At 42.1% G+C, this 25043-nt stretch overlaps 1 protein-coding gene across 3 annotated transcripts in view; it reads left to right on the top strand.

The window, feature by feature from the left end:
* The window catches only part of CHCHD3 (coiled-coil-helix-coiled-coil-helix domain containing 3), a 280744-nt gene extending 257916 nt beyond the window's left edge, over positions 1-22828 (top strand). For 2 of the 3 annotated variants that reach the window (XM_060633180.3, XM_060633179.3), the window contains 3 exons: positions 10669-10804; positions 17541-17639; positions 22101-22828. In XM_060633180.3, coding sequence (XP_060489163.3) covers positions 10669-10804; positions 17541-17594 — 190 coding nt within the window. In that variant the 3' untranslated portion in view covers positions 17595-17639; positions 22101-22828. The remainder of the gene's footprint in view (positions 1-10668; positions 10805-17540; positions 17640-22100) is intronic. The other variant, XM_060633181.3, reaches the window with a different exon arrangement.
* Positions 22829-25043: the final 2215 nt, after the last annotated feature.

The raw sequence follows: 25043 nt of genomic DNA, 5'->3' as shown, positions 1-25043 counted from the left end.
GTAGCTCCTGTGGGATGGATGTCTCTCCCCCCTCCATACACACACATAGTTTCTGCTGTGTATGTAACATGCACCCAGTAAGGGATATTGAACTGACCTAACCCCACTGCCTCCATTTCTCTAACTGCCTGTTAGTCTGTTACTGAAATTGTTTCTCCAAATTGCTAAGGATCAAATGCCATGACCTTTAATCGGTCTTATTCTTGTTGACTGCCTTCTCTTTCATGAAACTCTGTCCTCCCTGGCCTGGGACACTGCGCTCCACTGGCTCTTCCCTCTAGTCTCAGCTTTGTGGCCGGCCCACCCCCTTCCCTGTCACTTCCCCAGGCCACTGCCCCGCAGCGCCCCCTGTGGGTTGTTCAGGGATTTCCCATCTGCGCATGCAGCCCTGCCCCGTGCTGAGCTCCAGCTCCACGCTGTGGATCATGGTGGCTCCTTTCCAGCTGTGGTTCTTTAAAGACTCAGGCCTAAACCCTGTGTGTGCCACTCCGTCTTTCCTCCTCTTAAATCCGTGTCTGGTACGTTATCTCATCCTTCCATTCCTGCTTTCCAGGGCTGCTGTTCTTGCCCGTTTTATACCTGGGGACTGCTCTGCTGGCGTCCCAGCCTAGACTGCTCCCTCTGCCGCCCATGTGGTTTATTCAGATCAGTTCAGCCTCTCCACGGTGGCACCTTTATAACTTCACTCTCTCATCTGGACAGGCTGGTGGCTTGCCATCGCCTGCGGAGTAGACTGTAAGCACACTGTCTTTTATAGGAAGTCTGTCCCAGCCCCTGCCCCTTCCTTTGCAGCATTGCCTCCAGTCTAAGTCCCCTGAACATGCCTGGCTCCGCTGAACCTGAGCCGGGACCCACACGTACCCTCTCAACTGTCCTCTGTCTTCTTGCAGTCCCAGCCTTCACTCAGGGGTCTTTTACCCCCTCTCCTTTTCTCTGGAAAAGGCACCCAGACTCTCCTCCTCCCTCCCTCAACTGGGAGCAATCACTGCCTCCTGAGAACAGTGTGGCACCTACCGCTGTACTGTTTCCTTGGCACCTTTATTGCCTTGTGCTGCCTATGACTTCTGCAAGTGTGTGTCTTTCATGTGTGTGTGTTTTTCTCTCTCCTTTTGTTTCTGCACACCCTTTAGGACTCTCTTCACAACGTATACATGGTGGCCACCAGTATGATGCCCATGTGGCTTTTTTCTGCCTGGCTGCCTGGTGTCCCTGGAGATTTGCTGGCATGGCCTGTTGCACCCGTTTAGGGATTTCCTGCTTCTGGTGGCAGTGCTTAAGCATCCAGCCCTTCAAGTCCTCAAAGGAGTGGAGACCCAACAACAGGCTAATCTCTACCTCCTTCATCCCTGCTATTCCCTCCACTCATTTCTAGCACCCTGATACTTAGAGGACAAGTCAGTAGGGATGACTTTTTTCTTCACTTGTCACTAAAATAAACACATCTGCAATTCTTTCAGTTAAGAGAGCCAGACACATTCCTTCCTGGGTGTATCTGCCAGTTGGATCTTGCTTTCAAAACGTGGTGGAAGAAGGAGCATCACCTCAAGTAATGCGGTGCACCGTGTCACTACAGACCTCTTGGTCTTAACGTACTTGTCTTAGGATGTGCCACAGTCCTCACTGAGCTGTGTGACAGTTGTGAAATTTTTAGAACGAAGCTGTTCCTGACTTATCTTAGTATTAAACGTTCACCTGTGATCACAGCTGGGAAGATGTGGGGATAGTGGAACGTATTTTTATGCTTAGGTGACTCAAATGGGATTTCACCAAACTTCTCACTGCCTAAGCATCCCCTCAGCTGAGGAGCCTAAGAAATCCATCCCAACAGGTAATTCTTTTTGAAAACTTGTAAGTGCCTAAAAATAGGAGCTTAACATGAATATGTGTGCTCAACCATATTTCTGTATAGGCTCCTGGTACCATACTACTCAATTGGAAGATTCTGTGATTCTGTGCTATTATAATAGATTTCATTGATGAAAATGATATTATAAGGACTCTGAAATCTATATTTCTCCAAATATGGAAGGATTATCTCTGGGAGGTTGTATGCAGTGTTTCATTACATTTGCTTGGAAAGGCCTAGGTTCATTGCAAGTATACTCTGTCTTGCCAGGACTGGTGCCCTGCTTCTTGGCTGTACTGGGGATGGCCACACTGGCTATATCCAGTCCTTCCTCTTCTGGACTCGAGGACTCTCTACAGGAAGGATGGGTAATGAAGGGAAGTGTAATATTCCTTCCACAATTTGCAATGAAAGTTGTCTTGGAAAACAACTGCCACAGTTGGCTTCAGCCCCGTGGCCTAGAATGTGCAGCCTCCCCTTTCCCATGGGCTGGTTGGGATGCTCAGTCAGACCCTCTGTTTTTGTCTCCACTGAAACTCATCTGGCCCCTAATGTCTTCCCTTTCTCCTCCATGATTTCCCTGTAATTCTGGTGTGTTCTTTTGCTTCCTCGTATCTTTTTACTTTCCCCATATTATCCCCACCCCTCCTCTCTCACTCCTAACTCCAAATTTGGGCATTGATCCAGGACCCAGTTGTTCAGTTTGCTCCTCCTTGGCCCTATCAAGTAATAAAGCAACAGAGTGATTACAAAAAGCATTCTCAAGTAGCGAAAACATTGAAGGCTGAAGAGTAATTTTAGCATCAGTTGAGAGTTACCACCAGAGCCCTCCTACTAAGACAGCAACTGGGAGCTTTTCTCAACATTTGTTTATTGTTGGTAGGTCTAAAGCTCTGTCCTGGCCTCTGATTATTTCCTTGTGGATTCCTACTTGACTCAAAGAGTTTATAAGCTCTAACTATACACAACTACTTCCACCCCTCCAAACCAAGCCTGTGTTAGCAGATGTCATGAACGCAAGTACCAAGCTTTCCTCTGTGGAAAGCAGAGGAGTTCAAAAGGCTTGGAGTCACCAGGTTATGGGTGTATTCATATCCCCAAGTTCAGAGGAGGTCTCTCCTCTCCATTTCTGTCTCTATAGTCTGCATACACTGTGCAGATCTTCCAGCAGGCTTGAAAGTTACTTTGAGGAAATCATAAAATCTATTCTTGTTTCCTGTTCACTAGTGATAGATGTCCTCATGTCTCCAATACTGTATGTTCCATTTCTGTCATATCCCAAACTAAATCTCTGGATTTGCTTAGCACTAAGTTTACAAATGTATTATCTCTTGATCTCATTATAAGACCTTATACACACTTCTGTCTCTCCCCCCCCCCCCATTCGAGCCATCTGAAGGCAAATATCATATCTTATTCAGCGCCTGTCATAGTGAATGGCATGTGATGAATGCTTAATAATATTTGTTGTTAGAGTAAAAGAATGGATGAAAGAATGAATGAATGAACCAGCCAACCTTCATATCTTCCATTCTTAGACCAATTTTAGTGAACATTTCAAAATAACAGGATAGGAGAAATACAAACCATTCACAAAGTCTGGGTCGGGTGGGGCAAAATAAGCTAACTTGTGTTGGCGTAAGTTCGATATATTATATATATATACACACACACACACACACACACATATTTAAAGTAAAAGAAATGCAGGGGTGATGTATTGTGTATGCTCAAGATTAACATTTTGTAAGTTGTCTAATTAAACAGCTGTTTTATCAAGTCAGGTGAGAGTAAATGCCATGCTTTTCTTTAGTAGTACTCATAGTAGTATTCCTTATTAATACTAATACTTTTCTTCACCTTGACGCCTTATGAAAATATTTCAAATAAAAGTAATTTGGTGTATTGAGGTGGCCTTGGTCTCACATTGATGTATCCTTGGGAGATTGAAATTTAATGTTGGGCCCTGGACAGCTCTGCATTCCATGGCTTGTAGGTCTTTTGAAGGGACTAAGAATGCTTCTGCAAATATTACAGTTCCTATAACCAAGGGCCACTTCTATGAGCTGTGATTCTGTTTTTAGTGCTGTGTGCATGCAGCAGGTGATGTTTCTACTCAGGATACTTGTATAAACTGCTGCTGTCTCGGGCATATTAAAGCACAGAGCTGCATGGTTAACCCACTAGAGTCCCTGTTTTTATTACCGCATTATTAGTGGGCATTTATTAAGCAATAACAATATTCCAAGCATTGTTAGGAAAGAAAGGGAGAGAGGGAAGGGATGGCTTATAGGTCTTTAAATTAAGGGTCACTCAGACTAAAGTGCAGTATTTAGCTGTAGAATTTCACCTAATGAGAAGAACTGTGTGAGTTTGAGAAAACATCTCCTGAGTACATGATTGTTCTAAAGAAAGTGTGACCGGAAGTTGATTTGGGGTCTTTCCAGGTTGAGTTAATGTTGGCATCATTTATGTTCTTTGTCCCTATAATTATTGTCTCATGTTTCAGGTATCTTTTATGTAAGTAAGAAGTGTTTTATCTTTTTAGAGATGTAAGCCTTGCTGCACATAGCCCAGATGTATCAAGGGTACCATGCTATGGTAGAAAATTCAAATTAGCCAACTGATTGTTTTTCTCTGCCTCATACCTGATACCTGACTTCACAAATCTTTTGAACCGAATAAATAACTATTTCTTGTCCAAGGCATTATTACCTGGAGAAATTTTCTGGAAAAGTTTTTTACTAACATTAAGTTGCCATTGGTCTCTCTAGATCACCAGATTTTAAGAAACTATTTATAAAACAAAAGGGTTCAGGCCTTTATTCTTTGGAGATGTGGCAGAAGATGGCTCCATTTTTCTAAATCCAGACCCTCGTGGGGTGAGTCTCTGTAGTAGGATCTCACTCAGCAAATGGTGAAGTTGGCAAGACGCCATGTCATTCTCCCTGCAGAGTAGAGTAGTAGCAACCTGCTCAGGAAAACAAAACCAGACATCTGGGAGTCCCATACTGTCAGAGTGGTTTTTGTCCACTGAGCACCATGAGAAGAGAGAGCAGTCAGCCCCCACAGGTCCTATCTGTGTATTTTTCCTAGCATTAGGTCTTTTACTTGGGATGCTGAAATCTGGGGTAAGACTGGCAATATTTTCCCCTCTCTCCTTGCAGACAGGTCACCTTCCTCCTATGGATCCAGATTACTGAGTTGTGATACTGGCATCTTTCCCCCAAATCAACCATAGATTAAAATTAAGAATTAAGTATTAAAATATTTTCAGATAGATGTTGCTCTTTCAAGCCTTTGGGTATATAGGATAGAATTCTGTAAATTCTGTTGTAGCTGTAGCCACGCTGGGTTTTTCTTTCACAACACCCAGTTAAATCTGTTGGTTGAATGGTATGGCACTCATTATGGGCAATGAGCACTGTCAGCTTGATTGGTTCATTGAACCCCTGGTTGAACCCAGGTTGACCTGGGGTAGTCAAGGTCAGGGGTCCCTCCTCTGATAACAGAGGAGGCCTCTTGGCATTTTTTGTGTTGTGAGGATAGACAACATCATAGCTAATAACATTCATCATTTTACAAACTAAATGTAAAAAAAGTTTTCTGCTTTTATTTCATTTTATTTTTCAAATTTTATAGCAAAGTGTATATGGAGACAAATTGAAACAAAGAAAGTAGGCAGCTTTGGGAGATGTTTGGCCTCTAAAGTGTAATTGTGGAAATTTGATTACAGCCCAGGTAGAAGCTTCATTAATAAAGATGGTTAGCAGCTAGTAAGAATGGAAAGCTTAGGGGCGCCTGGGTGGCTCAGTTGGTTAAGCATCTGACTTTGGCTCAGGTCATGATCTCACAGTTCGTGGGTTTGAGCCCTGCGTCGGGCTCTGTGCTGACAGCTCGGAGCCTGGAGCCTGCTTCAGATTCTGTGTCTCCCTCTCTCTCTCTGCGCCTTCCCCACTCATGCTGTGTCTCTCTCTGTCTCAAAAATAAATATAAACATTAAAAAAAAAAGAATGGAAAGCTTGGAGTTGTCTTTCAGATTTTGCATAGTTAGAGGCTGTTTACATTTTATTCTAAAAACTATTATTAGGATATTGTAATTTAAGGTAAAATTAAAATGAAAAAGATCTATTTGATAACACATTTGAGTTAATACTTTCTGCTTTGCTGCTGCATTTTATGATAGCTTTATTATAAATGATAAGTGGATTATTTCATGTTTTAAACTATTGGCAATGTACTTGATAGCTTTAGTTTTGTGTCATAAAACCAGAAATCCTGACTCCTGGGCTTAACATCTAATGAAATGTTTAATACAGAATAAAATTACCATTTTTGCATTATGCCATAGGAATTAGAGCTAAAGATTTGATTCCATGGCTGTATTGTGTGCCTGCTTTTAATGTGGTAGATACTGTTTTATTAGACCACCAGATCCCATGAAGGATGCAGTCACAACCTGTTAAAAAAAAAATCAGAATTCTTTTAGCACCATCCATTTCATACCCATCCATCTACCCATCCATTCCTTCCCTTCCTTCCCTCCTTCTCTCTCTCCATTCCCTCTCTCTCTGTACTTACTGGTCCAGATACAGGGAAAGGATCCTTTTTCATGCACCTGCACTCATAACGAACAATTTCTGTGCTCCTGAGAGCTTTAGGAATTTGTGGCTGCTGATTGTCATGACATGACTCCTTTAGCCTTCTGGTAGAGTGGTATGAGGAGATCTATCTCCATGTTTTCCTCCGTCTCTGAAGTTACCTTCTTATCCTTGCCATTTATATTAGCAGAACTAAAAAGATGGGTAAGTAGTTTCCTCGAAATGTAAAGCTTAGACCCACATCAAAGAAGTTTCTCAGACATGAAAGTAGACACAGCAGCAGTGAAGTCTGCAGATAGCTCTAAAACAGGTGGCCAGGTGTCAGCGTGTCACAGATGAAGAGGAGAGCTGAGTACCGCTTATCTCAGCTTCATTTTTACCAAAATGTTTTTATTTGTCTTTGACCCTTAATGCAGCTTACAAGAAATTATGCCCAGGAAATAATCAGAGAGAAGAGTAACAACATATAACATATCCATCTCTGTTACTTTAAGCACTGAAAAATTAGGAACAGCCTTGATGTGTTTCTGTATTCTTTTCTGTTTTATCCCCCCCCCCCCCCCAAACACACACAAAGTTTCTACAATGGCCTTGTTAGTGTAATGAGAAAATACTTGGATATATTTTCTTAGCTGCCTTTTAAGTGAATATTAGCATTAAACATTAACAAAAATGGTTTCATTGGCTACCTAATGCCTACCAGGAGTGATTTTATTCTCTGTTCAAGTCTTTGGCTCTCCAGTTCTGTCGCTGAATATGGTCATCAACCCTCTTGGTCCTCAGTGCCACTGTGGGGTGGGGTAGGAAGGGTGAGGGCAGCTGCTGATACTTGAAGAAGTGAGGGAGGTGGCAGGGAACAGAGAATGAAGAGTCCAGGAAGGAAAAGGAAAGTGAAGAGGGAGGATGGATATGAGGTGGGACCCATCAAAATCCCCAGTCCTTTCAAGTGACCATGAAACTTTTTTTTTTTTAACTTGTTTTTGATCAATATATATTTTCAAGTATCAACTTTATTCCACCAATTCCTTTTTACTCAATGTTTCTGGGTTACTGTCCTCTCTTTTCTTTATTACTGTTTTGAGTTCTCCATATTTATACTTCATCTTTCTCTTAACATTTGTCATTCACCATTTCCTTTTTAAAATCTTATTTCCCTACAAAGAAATTAAATTATTTAAATGTCCCTTGCAGCCAAGATTTAATTTTCCTTCTTAGGTATCTTGAAATTCTGCCCTTTTGTCATTTTTGCCTAGTAGTGACTTTTTCCATCAGCAGGAAGGAAAGCAGTCAATAAAAATCAATCGCTGACTCAATGGCTATATGAAGGGTTGACCATAATGCATATTGGAAATGCCTTTAAACCTTTTCCTGAATGGAAGGTGCCATGGCTTGTGTTTTATGGCCTTCTAATGGTGGACGGTAATCTCATTTCACATTTTCCCAAAGTGAAAACAGTACATTAGAGCAGCATAACAAGCACTGCAGATCAATATGGAGGCAGAGCTTTGCCCTCACAGATTAATCCAGGAAAAATGTACCAGAGGCTCCTCCAGGAAGTGGGAGACAATTATGCTGATTTCTACCCCTCTTTCCCCCTTTCTACTATCTAATCATCAATAAACGTTGAAATGTATACAAAAAGGATTTCAGAAGGGTGTGTGTGTGTGTGTGTGTGTGTGTGTGTGTGTGTGTGTATGTATTTGTATACATGCATGCATGTGCACGTGCACACATCCACACAGGCCTACTGGACTCCCAGACAGGAAATCACAGGCCCTGGAAGTGAACAGTATTGATTTGTGGTGATAAAAGTATGTTTTGACACATTTCAAATCATAAATAACTCATGGACATTAACTTGCATGACTAATAGCTCAGTTCAGTAAACGTTTATATACAACTTAAATTACCTCTTTCTAAGGAGTTCATAGTATTGAATGAATTATTCCATCGCCAATAGTTTTTTAAAAGAAAAAAAACCACACACTGTCTTCTTTATGATGTGCAGTATGTGGAAGCTCATTCTTTACAATCTTTTCCTGTATGTTAATAAGGAAGAGCTGAATATATGATTAGGATTGTTCTAGGCTTCTTTCCCTATCCTGCTTCCCCTGCTTTTAAATCTAAGATAGATTAGAAGAATAATGGTCCTCAACACTAAGACAGACTATAAGCCTGTTTTCCCTTGAACTGTTATAGGCATTCGTCATATATTTGCTAGGTTCAGCTGACCTAGTGCTTGATTATATTTTATTCAATATTTATCCAGATGTGTCTTGCTATAATCAGTCAGTTCATGGTATCTTCTACTCTTCAAAGCACATCTTTTTAGATGCTGATGTTCATGGTGGGGGATTAGGGAAATCCACGTCCAAAAAAAATTCTCATAGACATGTGAACTTTGAAATCTTAAAGAGAATGGAAACTCCAGGGATTGGATTTAAATTCTGTTCTTAGGTATTTGGCAGAGCAGGACGGTAATGAATGAAAAAGTAAAAGCAATGTTATGTAAAATTTGTGGGATTATTTTTTTCCTGTGTGTCTACTTTCTTTAGAAGGTAGTAAGAAGTAAATTCCCTCAGGGACCAGTAACGTGGTTTGCATGTCAGTTTTCTGTTCTAGCAAAATCTGTGTTAGCTTAGTGTCTTGGATAAAAGTAATGAGACAAATCGTCACCCAGGGGTTTCCTTATTGATGAAAAATATTCCCCCTCTATTCTGTAGGGGTTTTTTTTAGAACCCATTTAATTTAAAATAATGCTATTTCAAGATTACTAGAGAAATAAAAAATTTAAATTTCAAAAAAAGAACTGATATGAAAAACTGGAAGCCTTTTGTACTAAACAAAACTAATTTGAAAAAATATAAATTCCTAGATTAAAAGTGATAATATTATGTATTTTTTCTGCGTGTATTTAGCCCTTATAATTCAAATTCCTCTATGATCTTAACAAGAATATTTTATTTTCATTTGTATAATTCATTCGGTTTATTTTGTTATCGTTTTTCAAGTGTATATTTTAAGATTTTTGGAGGCATTTGTGTTTAGTACTGCATATTCACTGAAAGCAAAGATTTGTAAGTATAATTAGTAAAATTTTAGCCCAAAATTTAAAAATGTTTTTTTTTCTCTACCCATTTATATTCTAAGCAATTTATTGCATGACTGCTAAAAGAGGTATCCATATCAATAGCTGAGGTCACAAAGAAAATAAGACAGTCCTTACTTCTTGGGATTTGCCTCCTAGTAGATGTAGGCTAGTAAATTACACCAGGCTACGGTGTCATCGGTGTTAAGTGGAAGGTGAAAGAAGCAGTAGAAGCAGCCAGTATGGGGTCAGTGGGGTCACCAAAAAGGGAGTGGTAGATTCCACCCTGAATGGAGAGTTAGTGAAGCTGTCTATAGAAGGTTACACTTCAATACTTAGCTCAACTATTGAAAGATGAGTAAGTGTTTTCCAGATATATAGGGATGGGTGGGACTTTGGGAACAGAGCATGTCCAAAATCAAGAGCAGCATGAGCAAAGACATGAAGGGGCGTGTCTGGATCAAACCCTGAAAGTGTCTTGGTCAGGCTGCGGCAATCTGAGGATTGAAGGCTAAACGGCAGGCAGAAACCTGACCCAGAAGGACTTGCCTGTTGACCTTGTATTTTATTCAGAAAGCAGGCAGGAGAAATATGGTCTCAGATTTATATATTAGAAAGAACCTTCTGGAAGGCAGTAGTAGAGGGGCAAAAGCTAAGAGACAGACTAGCTTGAATCCAGGATATGAGTGATTACAAATTAATGTGATGACAGTGAGTACAGAGAAAGAGGACTAAACTGCTGGGTCTCGAACTGTGAGACTGACTAGATATGGGCATGGAAGAGAGAAGTTAGGGCTCTCAGGTTTCTGATTCGGCCGACTGGGCTGAAGAGTATCGGTGCCATTCACCTGGTTTAGGTGTGGGTTTGGGTGGGATTGTTACAACGTCCAGAGAGGCTCGTGGTGGTACCAATTACTGCAGCTCATTTCATAGAAGTCATTTACGTTACATGTATTTTTATCATGGGAACTATTTTGGTATCTTTTTTTAAGGGTTGAAGAAAATTACTTCTCAAACTTCGCTTCTACATTTGCAACATTTACATCTTATTGAATGTTTTATCCACTCTTTAGCCTTGATCTTTATTCTGATTGAAGAGCATTTGTCTCACGGGTTCCTGTTTTTGTTTTCAGGCGGTATGAGTTTCATCCTGTCTGTGCTGATCTGCAAGCCAAAATTCTTCAGTGTTACCGCCAGAACACCCAGCAGACCCTCAGCTGCTCTGATCTGGCCAACCAGTACATGCGCTGTGTCAATCAGGCCAAACAGGTGGGTGTGCAGGCCAAGCTAACTGGGGCACCAGAAGGAAGCAAGCCCAGCATCATGGGGCAGTGGTAAGGACTGAGTGGGCTAATGTGTGTGGAAAAGCTTTATAAACCAAACTAGTCCTCATCATCAAGATTTGCTCTAACACGTCCATTAGGTGCTAATTAACCTCCATCCAGGTGGTTGTGGGAAGAGTCAATATTCTCCTTATATTTAACTCATTTATTTGCAGGAAAGAAAAAGATTCTTACTAAAATAATACTTTCTCCAGTTGCTTTGAACTTTTGTCGTCCACTGTATGGTAATTGTGTCCACAAGGTCATTGCCCCATATTTCTGGGCCACTACTCAAAGACAACAAAGAGGAAAGATACAAGTTAAAGGGTCTGTAAGCAGCAAGTACTCATGCAGAGAAACACGAAACATGAAGGATCGACAAAAAAACCTAAAAACAGAAAGCCATCTTTCAAGCCCTGTTCAATCTTCTACCAATTGGTAGAGCCCGCTGGATTGAGCAGGGAAAGGGAGGCCAGAGATAGGATTTAGGCAACACTTTCCATCTCTTTTATGTTCCTGCAGTCATTCTCTTCTCTTGAGCCCTCATTCCAGAATAATACGATGTCCACAGGACATGTGTTTTCTCTAATTCATGTGCTTTACAGAGCTAATGATAAACACTGAAGCAAATGATCATTTCTGGCAGGTCACATAATTGCCCATCATTTAACTGGTATAATAGTTGGATATAGGTTGTTCTGACAGATAGAAATTGTTGGAAACCTTGATTCTTTGTGCTGACAAACTCCCTAGAGTTGACCTTCTGACCCAACTAAATCTAGTGTTTGAGTTACACAGCATGCCTTTCTCCAGGCTAATTTGCTGTAGTTATAATAATGCCACTTACTGTATATTTCTAACACTATAAATATCTGATATTTACAGGAGGGTTAGTATTATCTGGGTAGCTAGAAAATAACATCAACACTAGTGGAAGAAAATACAATCAAGACTTATTAAAAGCCTCCGTTTTCTTTAAAAGCCTAGTGGCTTGAGGCTTTTGCTGTTTCTTGCTTGAAGCACCACCTGTGTGGCTCCTAGTAGCATTGCCAGCGATTCTTTTCTTTAAAGGTCTTTGGTAGAAGCAACGTCGCTAATGTTATGTTAGTACATTTCATTTGTCAAAAACCGCTTCCTGATATGCTCTTAACAAGCCCCAACCTTCACTACTAATACCAACTGAAGCACCTGGGACCTGCAGGCTTGACTCATGGATTTTTCTAACTTGATATTAGTGCCATATCGAGGTGGGGGTGGCGGTCAGTGCAAAGAATGGCTGTGACAAAGTGTATGTCTCTACCCCGGCATCCAGCAAGCATGCCTGTGTGCGCAGTGTGATTTGTAACATTACTGAAGTGGCGACTGAAAGGGTGTATGCAGTTGCCACTCCATCATGCCCGTCTGCACCTGGCCCCATGCCGTCAATGGCATATATTTATAGAATAAAACACTTTGTGAAAACGTCACATATGCCACACAGTACAGTAGGGAGTTCACACCGGGCAGATCTGGGTGTGTATACAAGCTTTGTCTTTTACTAACCCTGTGACCTTGGGCATTGATTCTTCTCATCTGCGAACTGGGGTGATGTTATCCCCAGTGTTGTGAGGATTAAGTTTATATGAAGTATCCAGTAAATCTTATTTTTTCCTTTCCTCAGTTGTATTATTGCACGTTGAAACCACTGAACAGATCATCTCAAAGCACCAAATTATTACTAGTGATTCCAAGAGACCCCCCTCCCCCAATCTGCAATATAATTTAATATCCTTTTCAGCAGGTGTGTTTTGAGGTATGTGTTGTTTTCACAGCTCTTATATTCAAATATTAGGGAGTATATAGCAGGTAATAATAATGAAAAATAAAAATCTAATAAAAAGATAGCTGTTCACATGACATTTTTATCCTAAGTTGGGCAACACTGTAATGGGCAAGAAACAAGAAGCAATGGTACCTTTTATTTCTGTAGGACTTTAGGTTTCAGGGTGATTTCACATCTATTCTCTTACTTCTTTTTATGACAACCGGAGATGTAAATAGAGATGCTTTTATTTTCACTGTTTTACAGTTGAAAGAACCAAAACCCAGGGAAGTTGTGACCATAAATGTAACAACTAGACCAAGATATGCCTTGCCATAAAAACAAAAAAATTTAAAATGGCGTTTGGTTTTTGAGTTGGGTGTGAGAAAGGACCTCCATTATCCACTAATACAGAAATAAGGCAGTGAGAGAAAATGTGAACGATAATCACGAAGGGAAGAGAAAAAACAGGAATAACAAATTAACTAGTAATAGAGACTAAGGTAACAAATAAGGTGGGATTATAAAGGCCATGAGCAAAGGTATAGCTCAGCACCACCCTATCTTTAGAGCATGCTCAAATGGCCACAGGGCATTAATAATCAGTATTTCATGAGCACTTTTCCTCTAATACTACCTTCCCCTTTCTCTCAATGTGAAATTAGTCTAACTTTGTGACCCCGACTCTGCCCATTGGTAGAAGGGGCTTCGGCAGTATAGGGTCCTAAGTGTCAATTGTAGCAGATCCTGACTCGTTACCTCCCCTTCTTATGTTCCCTTGTTAAATCCAAAGAGCAGGCTAGGCGTGCTAATGTGGAAAATGGTCAACATGACAGCAACCCATTAGGTTGTGCTGTCCATTTCCGGCGCAGTGCAAGACTTTTCCCCTTGGAATAATTCCAATAGCCAAATCCACTCCATTTTTAAATGACTCATAAGGTTGGGCTTTCACTGGTTCCCTTGAGACATTGTTCTATAGACTAATAGATTTTACTGATTGGAAAATTTCCGGATATTCCTTGGCCTTACTTTTCCTTTCTCCAGCCACTTATTCACATCAGTCTTTCTTCAGCTATTCTTAAACAATTCCTCATGGGTTCATATGAGACATTTAGATTCTTATTTCCAGTATATTAAGTTACATGTTCTTCATAAGGGTAGAGAGATAATAAATTGCTATAATTATTATTTCTAAGACTTAAAAGCTACGGGCCAGCTATATGAGGTATATCTTTTAAAAATGTAGGAGGACATTGATTGATAGACTATTGTATCTTTTATTTCTCATACTTGCTTAGCTTCAGAGCTTTCTATAAACTCTCCAAGATTGTATGACCTGATCTTACCATTAAAACCTGAATCCTATTCAATCTTGGTTCACCTACCTTACAGGAGACTACAGAAGATGGGAGAGAGATGGGGAGCCAGTGATACTTGCCCGCTAGTGGACCAAAATGTACCCAAGTTCTCTTTATCAAAAGGCGAGGAAGGGTATAGAGAGGGCCCCTCTCAGATCTGCATTGCTGTGTTCCCTGGGATCCCCCACCACCTTGCTGTTTTCTTGCAACATCTGGCTGCTTAGGGGATAGCATTCTTAAGGGGCAATTCAGAGCATTCCAAGTGTTTTCCCACCCCTGCTGCTGACAGAATGGTACAGAAGCTGGCTGGCCTCTGGGTGAACATTCTGTATTCACTGGAAGGCAGGGTTTATGGGAAAGACTAGCTAATCTAGTAGCTAAGTAGCTAATCTAGTCATGATGACCTGGGTTTCAGTTTCTTCTTTGGTAAATTGTGGGTTTGAACCAGGTGACCCATGAGGACCTTCTAGCTGTGATACTGTGGCACTGATTCTCCTTCCCTGCATGAGAACAAGAGGCCACGTGCCCAGGAGCACACGTTTATGAGCACCTTTCAGTCAAGAGACCTGTTGTTCAGTCTAGGCAGCACCGCTGCTTTGGGGACCTCCAGCACTTGTGCCTCTGCCTCTTAGATTTTTTTGTCAGCCTTAAACTTTCACTCCAGAAGAGCAGCTGCCCTTCTCATTGCCTGCCTGTTGCCTGGCCTCCCACAGCCATATACCCTTTCCTTGAAACTCATACTCCTGACAGCCCCAGGGAAGCCAGGGTGGCAGAATGAACTAGGAGGGGGTAAAAACAGTTTCTCTAAGGCAGTGTACTGAAAAACAGCTATCTCAGCACTGCCTGGCAGAATGTAGCCTTCCAGATAATAAACTCCATTAGAAAATGCAGGCTCTCTCCCTCTAGCCGGCCTAGGCTCCCCTGTGCAATGGCTTTAACCTTGTCCACCACGGATCATGGGTGGTAAAGGGAGTGTGGAGACAGAGCCAGGAAGCCAGGTCAGAAGAGCTGAGGAAAGACGGGGACTAAAAGCAAGGGCTGGACCCAGGAGATGCCAAGGGACAGAGGTCAGTGTGGAGCCTGGAGTCAGATGATGGAGGCCAGTCAGAGGGTAAACCATAGCAGAAGTGTAAATCAATAAGTGGGCAGTGGGTCAATAGCCAAGTAAGCAACTTAGTTGAAGGAAGGATCAAAATGAGGACATCTTGTAAGTGAGGCGACCCCCACCTTAAGCCAGTGCTTCCTGCTGGCATCATTGGGGACGTCAGAGAGCCACCCAGCTGTAGGGGGGGAGCATGAGGTCAAGACCCTGATAAATGAGGCTGGGTCTTAATATGAAGTTACTTAAGCCCAATGCTAATGCACCCAGTTCTTCATTTCTAAAATACAAATGACGCCTCCAATCCATGGTTAGCCTCCAAAATTAAAAACTTAAAGATCGGTGCATATGATGGAATTTTTCATGGCAGGAAGCATCAGCCTTATTTTAATAATTTTTCTTTCTTTCTTCCTTTTTTTATTTTACATAATTTTTTTTAACATTTATTCATTTTGAAAGGCAGAGAGAGACAGAGTGCGAACGGGGGAGGGGCAGAGAGAGAGGGAGACACAGAATACGAAGCAGGCTCCAGGTTCTGAGCTGGCAGCACAGAGCCCGGCGCGGGGCTCGAACTCACGGACCGCGAGATCACGACCTGAGCCGAAGTCGGCCGCTTAACCGACTGAGCCACCCAGGCGCCCCTTTTTTTACATAATTTTTAAGTTTATTTATTTTGAGAGAGAGAGAGAGAGAGAGAGAGAGAGCAAGCAGGGGAGAAGCAGAGAGACAGAGAATCCCAAGCAGGCTTCACAATGACAGCATGGAGTCCAGTGCAGGACTTGAACTCACAAACTATGAGATCAAGACCTGATCCGGAATCAAGAATCAGATGCTTAACTGACTGAGCCACCAGATGCCCTGGAAGTGTCAGCCTTCTTAAGGACATCATGTTTTATCTCCCCCCGTAGTGGGTTTATGTTAGACCAAGGCTCAAATACTTCCCTGTTATTGGAGTGTGAAGAAGGCCTGAAAACCCAGTAGTCACCGTTGCTTTTGAAATCATAGTTCAAAAAAATCCAGCGCTAGAGCAAGCTGTATTCTATCATTGTTTTCAGACAGACTGTAAATAACATCCAAATGACTTAATAGAGCTGGACAGAGCTTAGTGATCATGTGACCTAATCCCATCTTTTCACTTGGAAAAAATTTGCACTCAGAGTGTCGGTGATCATCTGTACATGGGGCAGAGTCCAGACCAGCACAGCCCATTCCTGATGCCTAACCCAGGGTGCTGTTTTCTATAATACCAGGTCTCAGACATGGGGGAACATCAAAATCAGCTGGGGAGTATATTTGAATGCACTTGCCTGGCCCCATCCCTGGAGATTATGGTTCAGAAGGTCTGAGGTTGGACCTGGATATCTGAAGTTTGAACAAATTCCCCAAGTAACTCTGTGCACCACAGTTTGGCAAACATAGCTCTAGAGCACATTGGCCTAAACTGCATTCGAGGCCTTCGACCTTCAGAGGTCCTGCTAATAAGAATAAGTCTTTGTTTTCCCTCTTGAGAGTTGAGGGGCTGCCACTTCCCATCACTGCCTGTCGGGTCCGAGCCATGTGGCAGAGCTCTAATCAGACCAACCCTGGGAACTGGTTCCTGGTTCAGCCTCAGGAACATATTGGAAGAGGTCTTGGACAGAGGGCAGGAGCCTCTTAAAATGAAGTTATTTTCTCCCCTCCTGTTTTCTCCTTTGAAACTGTAGGTAGCTCTGGGTGAGGAGCTGGCAGGAGGGAGGAAAGAGGCACTGAACCAAGGCAACACGGTCCCCTGACCACCTCGCGGTTGTAGCTAGATCCTCTCTCGGCCCTGCTGCTTCAGTCACCCTGCTCTCTCCTGACCCACAGCAGGGGCCCCTCGCCTGATGCGGTTCTTCTGATGTCCACACACACCCACCTTCAGGGAGCACAAAGATAAATCAAGAAGGTTCATTCCCTGGGAAGACCTATGGGAGCATGTTTTTATTGTGTTTAAAGGCTTCTTTATCATCATCACCTAATGACATGTATTAATCACCCAGCTGGGTTGCTCATATTCAGGATGACACGTGGGTGTTCCACAATAGATTTCCCGTCCTTCGGTGGGGCGGCCCTTCGGATTTGGAGTCACATCAAAGCAAACTAATTTCCAAACTTTAAGTGCGTTAACCCAGTCTCTTCTATCATAGGAACCCTTCTATCATAGGAAAGTGGTTTCAAAACCACTTTCTGAGACTAATAGTCACTTTACGATGTTTTCTTTTTTTTTAATCTGGGTTTAATAGAAGAAATATTACCATGGTAATAGACTCCTTCTTCCTAATAGGCATTTCTTTTCTAGTGCTTATCCTTCAAGAGCTAGAACCGCAGTATGTTAGTGTTTTGTCTATTATTACAGCAAGTTGTGTAAACAGTTAATTACCTGTAACTTAATTTGCATATTACACAGAACATTTGTCACGGAAAGAATGAAACCAGATCCACGCATGAAGCAGGAGGATAAAGAACAGCCCTTGCTGGTCAGGGACAGACAGAGAGTGAGAACACAGTAAGTTAGCTAATCAGATTTTCAGGTGGTCAGGAGTGTGCTCGGTGCACGGGCAAGGCTCTCTTTGTGCTCCTCATAAATTGAATTTATTGATTACTTTTGCTTCTATCTCAGCGTCTCCTCGCTGTGTCTTCACCACTCTCTTTCTTTTACTCCCACTTTTCATGTCCCTCCTTGGTAAAAACTCAGGCATACCCAGACACATTCCCATTTTAGTTCTCCCCTGTAAGCCTTCCCGCTTCCATATCCAGCTTCAGGGGGGCTGTTGAAATCTTGGCGAGATGTCGGGTGAGCTCAAGAGACAAGCACTCTGACTGGTGTCTTTAAAACACACACACACACACACACACACACACACACACATATTTTTATTCTCTTCATGGGTATTGTTCAGCAATCCAGGGTTGCCATAATTCTTCTTAAATATATTGAGACATCCAGTAGCTGACACACGGCTGTGATAGTCAACCCCTTCAAGAAAGCTATGATTCAGAAAACAGTTGATGAGATGACTGTGTAACAAAAATATTTGAGGAAAACAGTTAAGATCATATTAATAAATGGAAATGACAAGCAATCTTTGGTCTCCAAGGGCACTGCTCTTGTCTGATGGTGCGAGCTGCCAGCTGTTCCTTCCTCGGTGGCTGGGATCAGGAAAAGACTTGGGGAGAGAGCAGTATTGATGCCTGAGCCGTCCCCTCCTTTTGGTAGTTTACCCAGCTGTTTTTAAAAGGGGTTTCTGCAGGCCCATATACGTGAATGATGAGCAAATGCGAGGAATTTCTTTCTCCACATTAAGATGAAGTGTTAGCAGTTCCTTAAATGAAGGAAGCAATTTTTTTTATAACTTGCAAATCTTCTCCCTGATTCTTCGGGGAATTTCCTATGTTAATTTATGCAGTGTTAAATTTATGCAGCGTTGAAATTCAGCCCAACAGCAGCTACTTACAGAACCGATACAGAGATTGTGGGAGAACCTATAAGGTGACACTAAATGACACAGACCTTTCCAGGCCTTGGGATCCCTCCAGCCAGAGGTCCTCAGGCCTGGGTTTTGAGCAGGTTTTATTGCATAGTTACAATACAGTAATAACAGAGTGTTTTGTCAGTCTAGTTTTTAAAAAATTTCAACTTGACGTTGTATTTATTGCTGTCTCTGACCAAAGTGAGGAGGTTTTGTACCGACCTCTGCCACCCTTTGGTGGCATCTGAGTGCCACCACAGTTTACAGCCTGTGTGTAGACCAGCCCTAGACCTTCTCTTGTTCTTGTGTCTTCAAGGAGCCACCCGTGAATTAGCTGAACTGCTGTGCTATCTTTGAAAATTAGAATTTTAATACATGTAGCAGGCCATTCTGTGAATGTGGTGATTTCTCTGTGTTTTGTACTTGCTCCAAAATGTTCCTGTTCATCTTTTTGTTAGACTGGCCCACTGATCCTCAAACCAGCCATGGCCTCGCTTGTCTCTCTTAAATTTAAGAGAGTCCAGGGGCGCCTGGGTGGTTCAGTTAGTTGAGCGTCCAGCTTCAGCTCAGTTCATGATCTTGCGGTTCATGAATTCAAGCCCTGCGTCAGGCTCTGTGCTGATAGCTCGGAGCCTGGAACCTGCTTCGGATTCTGTGTCTCCCTCTCTCTCTGCTCCTCCCCTGCTCACACTGTGTGTCTCTCTCTCAAATATAAGTAAAAATTAAAAAATACATATTTTTAAACAATTTTAAGAGAGTCTGGAATTCTTACATAATCTGGCTAAAAAATTACCCTTATGTATTTGGATGGCGTTGGAGGAAGAATAGTAAGATTCCCTAGACTCTGGAAGAACTCTTTAGCTATTGCTTTAATTACATTGTGGTCAGTACGGATTATTTTGCAACATTTGAAAAGAGTAACACGTTGTCATATAGTGATCGTAACCATAAGACCTAAACTGTAGTATGAGGCACAGCCATGTAATCTTGACCAGGAAGATAATTGCTTAAAGTTCCCATCGGTATGTTGAAGGAAGTAGTGAGTGTATTAACTCCAAAATGCAAAATGGCATCACTCATAAAGTGATCATTTTCTTCGGTAATTAAATGCCTTTAGATGGGCTCGGTATAAATCTGCTTCATACTGACTTCTATTTTATGTTAACGTGTGATGTTGTGGTGAGGTCATCTATATATCTGGAATCCATGGTTTCCTGTCCAAGCAGTTGGACATGTGGTTGTTGTCTCATACAGATCAAGCCACAAGTGGGTGGGGATAAATGAGATGCTGTGCTACTGGGACATTGTCCTGTCTGACTCTTACATCGTAGGTGCTCAACTTTTAATTTTTCCAGCAGATGCAGAGCTTATGTGAATGCTGGGTTTAAGAGAGAACTCATGTTTCAGTGCTTGTTTTCAAGACAGCTCTGCTGAGCAATCCTCTGCTTTATCTGTGTTGTCTTTTCTGTTTTCTCTAGATGCATCTGGCTTTTCTAATTTACTTCCTCCTTGAATGTATCATCTTTATGACCATTTCTATGTGTTCTCTCTCAACTCGTTTGCCTGCTTTCATATCTGTTCTTTTGTGCTCTGTGGACATAGCCTTAGAAACGTGTAATCCAGGATGAGTTAGGATAATCCTTAGGATAATCTATCCATCCTGTGCTTTTGTGACCCAACATGCTCTCTTATTTGTCCTTCCACTCTTTCTGTTCTGCTCTTCTATGTCAGTCATCATTCTTCATCTTTGGCCTTAAATCTTTATCTCTAAAGACTGTTGACATCTCTTTTCAAGTTCGCAACTTCCTTCTAGACACTTCCATCTGGGATTTTTTACAAACCCCAAATTTAAGTCACCTTCCTCATTCCCAAACTGGCTCCTCCTACTGTTTTCTCTTTCTGTTGGTGGCACTACCATTGTCCCTGTCACTGAGGATCACCATACCTTTGGTATCACCACCTCTCTTTTCCTTCCCCTGTCTTTTTATGGTTCTCTCCATTTCTCATCCCCACCCTTGCTTGATTCCTAATCTGCCTCCACCCTGGTCTTCTTCACTCCAGACTCTTATCTCTTGGATCCATTAGGCCATGGACATCAGGGGAACCTTCCTAAATGGCATTTTCCTATTTAAAGACATGTTGGATTCTCAGGTTTTTTCCCAGAGGCCAATAGGAAGTATCTTTGCCAGGCTTTTCCTCTAGCTCTGCTCATCTCTCTCCTCTGCCCCCCACACATACTGGGCTTTCTCCTACCTCCGAATTGTTGCTGCTGCTTCCTGCCCTCACCCCTCCTCAACCTACTCCTGGACCTTCTGTCTAGCTTCTGAAAGACTCTGAAAGATGGCCTGAAAGGTCTCTTAGAAGCCTCCTCTGACCACTCCAGCTCTAGAGAGATCTCTTCTTCTGAATGAGGCAGAACCACTCGCTCCTCTTTTAAACTGTTACCTTCTCTGGAAGGATACCCAAGAAACTGGGAAACAGGAGGGAGGCAAAAATTATTTTTTCTCTGTATTCTTTTATCTTGAATAAATACTTGAATCTTGAATTTTATACTGTGTGTATGTATTACTTATTCAATAAAATCAACTTTTAGCATGTATTTAGCAAGTATGTTTTTAAAAATAGCCAATTATTACATTATATTACACCTTAATTTTCCATGGGCGTGTCTATTGGTTTCCCTGTAACACCTCACTCAGTCTAGTGATTACCTAGTGGGAACTCAGTTAAGAGCTGAGTGAGTAAATGGCTGGAAGCATGGGGGATCTAGGGAAGAAAGTGGGAACAGATGAGCTAGAGGCAGCCTAGCCTCTTCCTAAGTAATTTCAAAACTAAATGGGAAAGCATCACTTTTGTCTTTTAAAGCTTCCTAAGAATGGAGAGAGTATATATCTTCTGTCCTGGCTAGTTAGAGAGTTTTAATCTGATACTTGAGAATTCTTCCCATTTACCACCCCCTACCCCTATTCACAAAAATAAATAAATAGAATAGAGGGGCCATTTTTGCAAGTTGGGAATAGATACTTATCTCCGTAGCTCCACCCAGCATTATGAACTCATGAACATCTGCATATTCTGCCTGGAGTGAGCAGAGATTTCTGGGAGAGATTCTTACCCTCTCAGAACCTTTGGGGTTTAACCTCCACTCCACCCCAGTCCCTGTGGCCACCAGATATACTCCCACCACATTTCCAGATGTCCCTAGTAGTGAGAGAACACACATGTCTGGCACTCCCAACCCCCACCCCTGCAGTCCAGACCATGCTCACTCTTAAGGTTCAGCTTGGTATGGGGGTGGGGGTGGGGTCATTTGGAGATTATACATGATTAAGCGGTGGTGTTCTTTAAAGGTAATAATATTTTGAGACCATGGAGCATACACCTTGTTTTTTGTGTTTTTGAGTAGATCTTTGAAAAGTAATACAAATAGTACTAAATAGTTACTGCCATTTTTCGGTCCCTCCTGCTAAAACCCATGTTTTCTCTTTCTCTTGCAGAGCATGCTTGAGAAGGGAGGATAAACTCAACTTTTAGAACAAGCAAAACTCCTCAACGTTAATTCCAGAGGCGGAACATTTTTTTTTTTTCCTAGTGAGAAAGTAACCCATTTAAAGAGAAGACGATTAAAGAGAAGCACCAGAGAGCAGATTCAGCCGAAGCACATCCCAGTTTGAGTAGCTGCAGTGTGAAAAGCCAAGGCCTAGATCAGGTATCTGCCAGCAAGGACACTGCAGTGTTAGTCAACCCATTTATGACCATTAAAAGAGAAAGGCACCCCCTCCACCTTTTTAACTTTCTGTTCTTGCCAGGCTCCATGGTTTGGTGAACGTTCACCAAACAAAGCTGGGGTCTGGGATGGTGGGGGGCGGAAGGGGGGACAAAGGTAATTAGAGTGGGGAGGTGGGAGGGGCACCAAACCTCCCTCTCCGCCCAGCGGTGCTGGGTAGAATTGTCTAGGCTGTGGCACGTTGTTTTTCTCTTGTTCCTTTCTCCCCTTACTATATAAGAGCTACTTCATTTTAACTTATTATAGTGATCATGTAAGTAAGACAAAAAGGAGAGAAAAATGTACCTCTTTTACTGGAATGATGTTTATGATTACAAGTGAAATAAGGCATTTTTTATCCTCATAAAGGCAACCTTGGCTTATACAACCTCTTCTCGATCATGAATACTGACATCTTTACTTCACTCACTATCAATAATAAATATATTTTCCGACGAAGACTGGCATTGTAGCCTGGGGCCTCGCGTATTCCTTTCGTTGGGTTAGATGCTTATGCATAAGGGAATTGAGTTGATTTATATTGTTATTAATTTGCATTTGTGCTGTACCTTTCCTCTAAAAAGCTCCAAAGCACTTTGCCTCAGACAGTCAAGAGATTCTTCTAACTTGCCTCTCAGCTAGGTAGGATTCAGTAAGATCTTTACAAATTGCATGAACCTTCCTGTCTATGGGATGACTTAAGTCACCCCGCCTGGGGCAAGAACTAGATTAGATAAGCTCGGTTACTAATGTCTGACCCTGCAGTACTATGAAAATGTTAAAAAAAACAAACAAACAAAAAACCCAAAAAAACAACCTTGCAGTTTTTCCTCTTTCCAGTTTCATTGAAACTTCTTGATTATAACTCCTTTTTCTACCAGAGGATTGGTGCTTCCATCGTGGATTTTGGTAAGTTGGAAGTTAGTGTTCACACAGAAGCATTCTAATGGAAAGGTCCTTGCGGGATACACATGGAAAAGAAACTTGCCAGTGCTCCGTGGGGTCACCTAAGTAGAAGTTTTATTCCGTTTTTATTTTGATACAGAAAGCGAATGTAGCAAAGTGAGTAAGAATACAGGCTCTGGAATAAGGAGCATCTGTATTCGGATGGTGGCTCTGCTTCTTACGACCTTGGGACTAACAAGTCACATAAGTGTACAGATCCTCTGATTCTTCAACTGGAAGCAGATGGGAAATTGAAGAACCTGCCTTGTAGGCTTCTGGTGAACAGTCCGAATGCTTGCCACATACATTCGGTCCGGCCCAGTATATGTTGTTGTTGGTTTGTGTGATTACTCAGTAAACCGGTATTTGGAGTTGGGAGCGTGGAAAGAATATCCACATTCCCAGATTGCCTTTTACTTAGAGGCAGTCAGGATGAACTCGTGTTGGGAAATTTCAACCAACCCCCATGTGTGTAAGCGTGGCGTCTTCGTTCCTCTTAATTCCCGAGTTGGCTCCCTTTGAATGGCATCTTCGTGTACCCTTAAGGACACACACTGTGGACCTGATGTTGATTCTGAGTGACGTTGGTGACTCTCCTACCATAATCACTGAGAGGCTCTGTGATTACTGTTTAATGAAGGTTTGGGGGCTTTGTTTGTTTGTTTATTTTTGTTTTGTTTTTTATTTTTTTTTTTTTGCTTTCTTAATGATGCAAAATAAGTTGAACTCACTTAAGTGTGAATGGAGGAAGCATGGGTAACTTGAGCGGCACGTTTGGCCGCTGTCAGGATGGGATCCAGGTAACTGCCTGGGAAAAAGATAGGTACACAAAAACAAGTGTTTATGCAGTGACTTGCTGTCGTGTTTGCAAATCAGCTAACTCACAAACTCCCTCCTATACTGTTTTGTTTTGCAATTGAGAGCCAAGAACTTGGCACATCCCAGGCTGCCAGTATTGTCGCTGGCAGAGAAATGCAGCACTGAAGAATCCAGCATTTCAAGCTGGTTAAATACAATGAGAACGGGAGGGTGGTTTGTCAGATTATTAATTTATTATTCTGATAAACATGACAGTACAAGGGGGAAAGATACCACTTTGGGGGAAATAAAAGAGATGATGCCTTTTCTGCACCTTTGGAGAGCTCCCTGCTGACTGCATTACAGCTCTGTTCAGGTCACTGTTGACTTTAGGACAGGTGCCTGGGAAGAATGTTGTGATTTATGAGCATCATGGGAGTGACCTGCTCCAATCAGTTTCTCCGTGAGGTAGAGCACACCTTGAACCACAGTAGATGAACTCTCAAAATAAAGAAGAATAGAGTATCCTAAAAGTTGGTCACAGTAGCAAATGTCTTCTAGAAGACAGCTGGGTCAGACCAGTACAAAGTCCTCTCTTTGAAGAGTTGGTAATTTATTACAGAAAACTTGCCAACATGTGATAGCTAAAAAAATTATTGGCTAATTGTCATTAATAGCAAATGTGGGCTGCTAAAAGCCAGATGCTTGTGGCCTGCTGGTCAACCAATGAGACTCTGTAGCAGCTCTGAGTTGTATTCTGCTTAGAACTGAGCAAGCAGCCAGATGGCTTTAGTTTCTCTGGCTTAGGAGCTGGGAACCTGTGGTTCTTAGCTTGATGTCTTTTAACCCACGTATATAATTGCTTTTGCCAGAAACTCACAGGGTAATTCTCTTTTCCCCATTTCGGTGAGCTGTTGGAGCTGACCCTTTC

Source organism: Panthera onca, chromosome A2, assembly GCF_046562875.1.
Source record: "Panthera onca isolate mPanOnc1 chromosome A2, mPanOnc1 haplotype 2, whole genome shotgun sequence".
NCBI lineage: Eukaryota > Metazoa > Chordata > Mammalia > Carnivora > Felidae > Panthera > Panthera onca.
This window is presented reverse-complemented; position numbering and strand designations above follow the sequence as displayed.